General features: G+C 35.6%; 1 protein-coding gene across 1 annotated transcript; it reads right to left on the reverse strand.

Moving 5' to 3' along the window:
• LOC112453685 (gustatory receptor 68a-like) lies at positions 1-2541 on the reverse strand. The gene is made up of 4 exons (XM_025014572.1): positions 2429-2541; positions 2000-2059; positions 1684-1776; positions 1-77 (listed from the first exon to the last, which is right to left on the reverse strand). The coding sequence occupies exons 1-4, from the start codon at positions 2522-2524 to the stop codon at positions 27-29; spliced, it is 300 nt and encodes a 99-aa protein (XP_024870340.1). The 5' UTR covers positions 2525-2541; the 3' UTR covers positions 1-26.
• Positions 2542-2554: the final 13 nt, after the last annotated feature.

Genomic DNA, 2554 nt, shown 5'->3' on the forward strand with positions numbered 1-2554 from the left:
CTCACTTTTATTGCCAGCGCGCTCTCTCATTGAAGTTGCAGTAGTATAACCAGATACGTGGCCATCATTGAAGCGATCTGAAAGCAATATCGTTCACGTAATGATTTTCCAATATCCGAATAAAGTCCGGGAATGCTATTCGATATATATCTGAATAAATATAACAGAATCGTACAAATTATAATACTATCATAACGCTATTCGTAAATTAATAATACAATATAAAGTCATTTCGCAATACTTGAAGCTAATCCTTTATTTTATACTAATTATAAAAATAACAATGTCTAAAATACACATCACAAATTGTAAATTATCATTAAACATTCCTGACATGCGTCTAGAACACGCTGTATAATTTGCGATGTAAATATAAAGAGTATCGTCAATTCAGAGACCATTTCTTGCAAGAAAATCGAAGCTTCGCGTTAAGTAGAAGCTATCATGGCAGCTTTGAGGCTTGTCGGATGCCCTCGAAGTTAGGTGCTCGTGCAATTGCATTACTGGCTGTAAAGTTTCGCACAAGTATCAATTCTGAACAGCAACGTGCCGATTCGAGTACACACGAGCCTTATTCAGTTTACGGGAAACCGAGGGGTGAAATCGAAGGATGTGTTCCGGTTACGCGATTTAGGAGCGCATTTACACTAACATGTATCCCGAATCCCTCTCGAATACTATATAGGCCGGGGCCAATTAAGCTTTACTACGTACCTATCATAGTATTTTAAACATTCATTCGGATTTGTTGTCGTGATATTTGTTCTTAATACCGGTTTACTGATTGCAAATATAAAAGCGAATATATAATTACTCGTGGTTATCATATTTAAAACGCACGTCGTTAATATTCCAAGCGAAATCTTTTCTGCAAGTATCGCACGCAGCAATTAATAAAAATATTTATACATTTATATATATACGCGGCGAGGTACAGTTATTATTTTATACGCGTATGCGCGCAATATTTCAATTTAAAACCACATTATGTTCGTTTTTAATTTATATTTCGATATAAATTCTAACGTTTATTTTCATCTCGCGTTTCGATATGACTGCTATCTTTGCCGCTATGTATCTACATTTTTGCATGGAAATATCACATAAACGTGACGCTTTAATTATCTCGATTGAACCGCCAACGCGACATGGAGAATACGGGAAATGCACGTTCTTCTTTAAGTCGTATAGTTGCCGTGATAACATCGTAGTGAGAAACGTGTTTAATTTTCCACGAAATCACCTGGATAATTCAGCAATTTTGAAATCTTGACGCGATAATTTACGTTTACTCGTAACATCCAGATGAGAAAAACGTAGGTCTTAACATCACGAAGCGTTTATGGTTACTAATCCTTTTATTCTTCGACATACGTGTTCTACATATGTATGCACGTAACGTCGTTCATCCAGTTTCAAACTTTTAGCTAAGTTGAAATTTGAGCGATGGATCGCGGAATTAAACGTTACATACTTGCGATTGTTCTCGCGTGCACAGGAAGTAGAATACTCGCGGTATAATCCGCCTAATCGAAATTTCTACGTAATCCATAACAAAAGGTATTCAACTATTGCATTGTTTAAATATAGGTCACAAACTTGATTAATTAACATATATATAAAGCCCGAAAAATATATTTCTTACATAATTGAAATATACTTCGCATTGCTTTAGTTTCTTACCGAACATAATAATGGCAACTTCACGTAAAAGCATCCGCCAGCGGAGAACTGTAGCCTTCGGTTCAGAAATTGCAACGACAATTCGACGAAATTCTGTGTTCAGAGAAAAATCTTTATGCAGATTGCAGTCGTATTAAAATAATTGCTATATGTGAATATAACAAAGATGCGAAAGATGCTTTAAGGAAATGAATGAAATCATAAATACAGAGAGAATTACATTTGTTGGATAAAAAATTGGATTTTATCTATTGGAAGAAATAAAAAGATAATGTATGCCCAAGTAGTAACGGCTTTATCTATTTCATCTACTTACGTCATTTTTCTTCATCAATTTTACTTGCCACTCGACTTGAATCGGACCCATGCGATTAGCCTGAAATAAATCATGTTCTCACATACTCTAATTAAAAATAAGCTACTTTATTTATATCTAAACACATTAATTTTTTTTATAAGATTCTAAATATATTTCTATTTAATATCCGTAGTCGGCCGTTATTTCACGTAACATTGTCCAAAGTTTGCACGCACTGATTATAACCCATACAGCACAGATTGTTGTAGAAAGCTTCCAGAAAAGTTTCAAGTTTCAAATGATTTAGGACCTTTCTGGAAGCTTTCTGCAACAATCTGTGCTGTATGGGAAATACTCATCGCACTCTTGCGTTGTTATCTCAACACTTTTTATCGCTACCTAAAGTATAAAGGAACATTCGACTTAGCATCGGCAGAAAAGTTTTACTTGAGCTGAGGCGAAGTCACAGGCGATATGAATTAGTAACAGCTGGAAGACGAACTCCAGTAGCCACGTGCACAAGCAGGAGACCAGCGGCCACATCTGCACATTCCACTGCTTCATGAGTAACCA

Source organism: Temnothorax curvispinosus, unplaced genomic scaffold (genome assembly GCF_003070985.1).
Source record: "Temnothorax curvispinosus isolate PA1 unplaced genomic scaffold, ASM307098v1 QBEX01004597.1, whole genome shotgun sequence".
NCBI lineage: Eukaryota > Metazoa > Arthropoda > Insecta > Hymenoptera > Formicidae > Temnothorax > Temnothorax curvispinosus.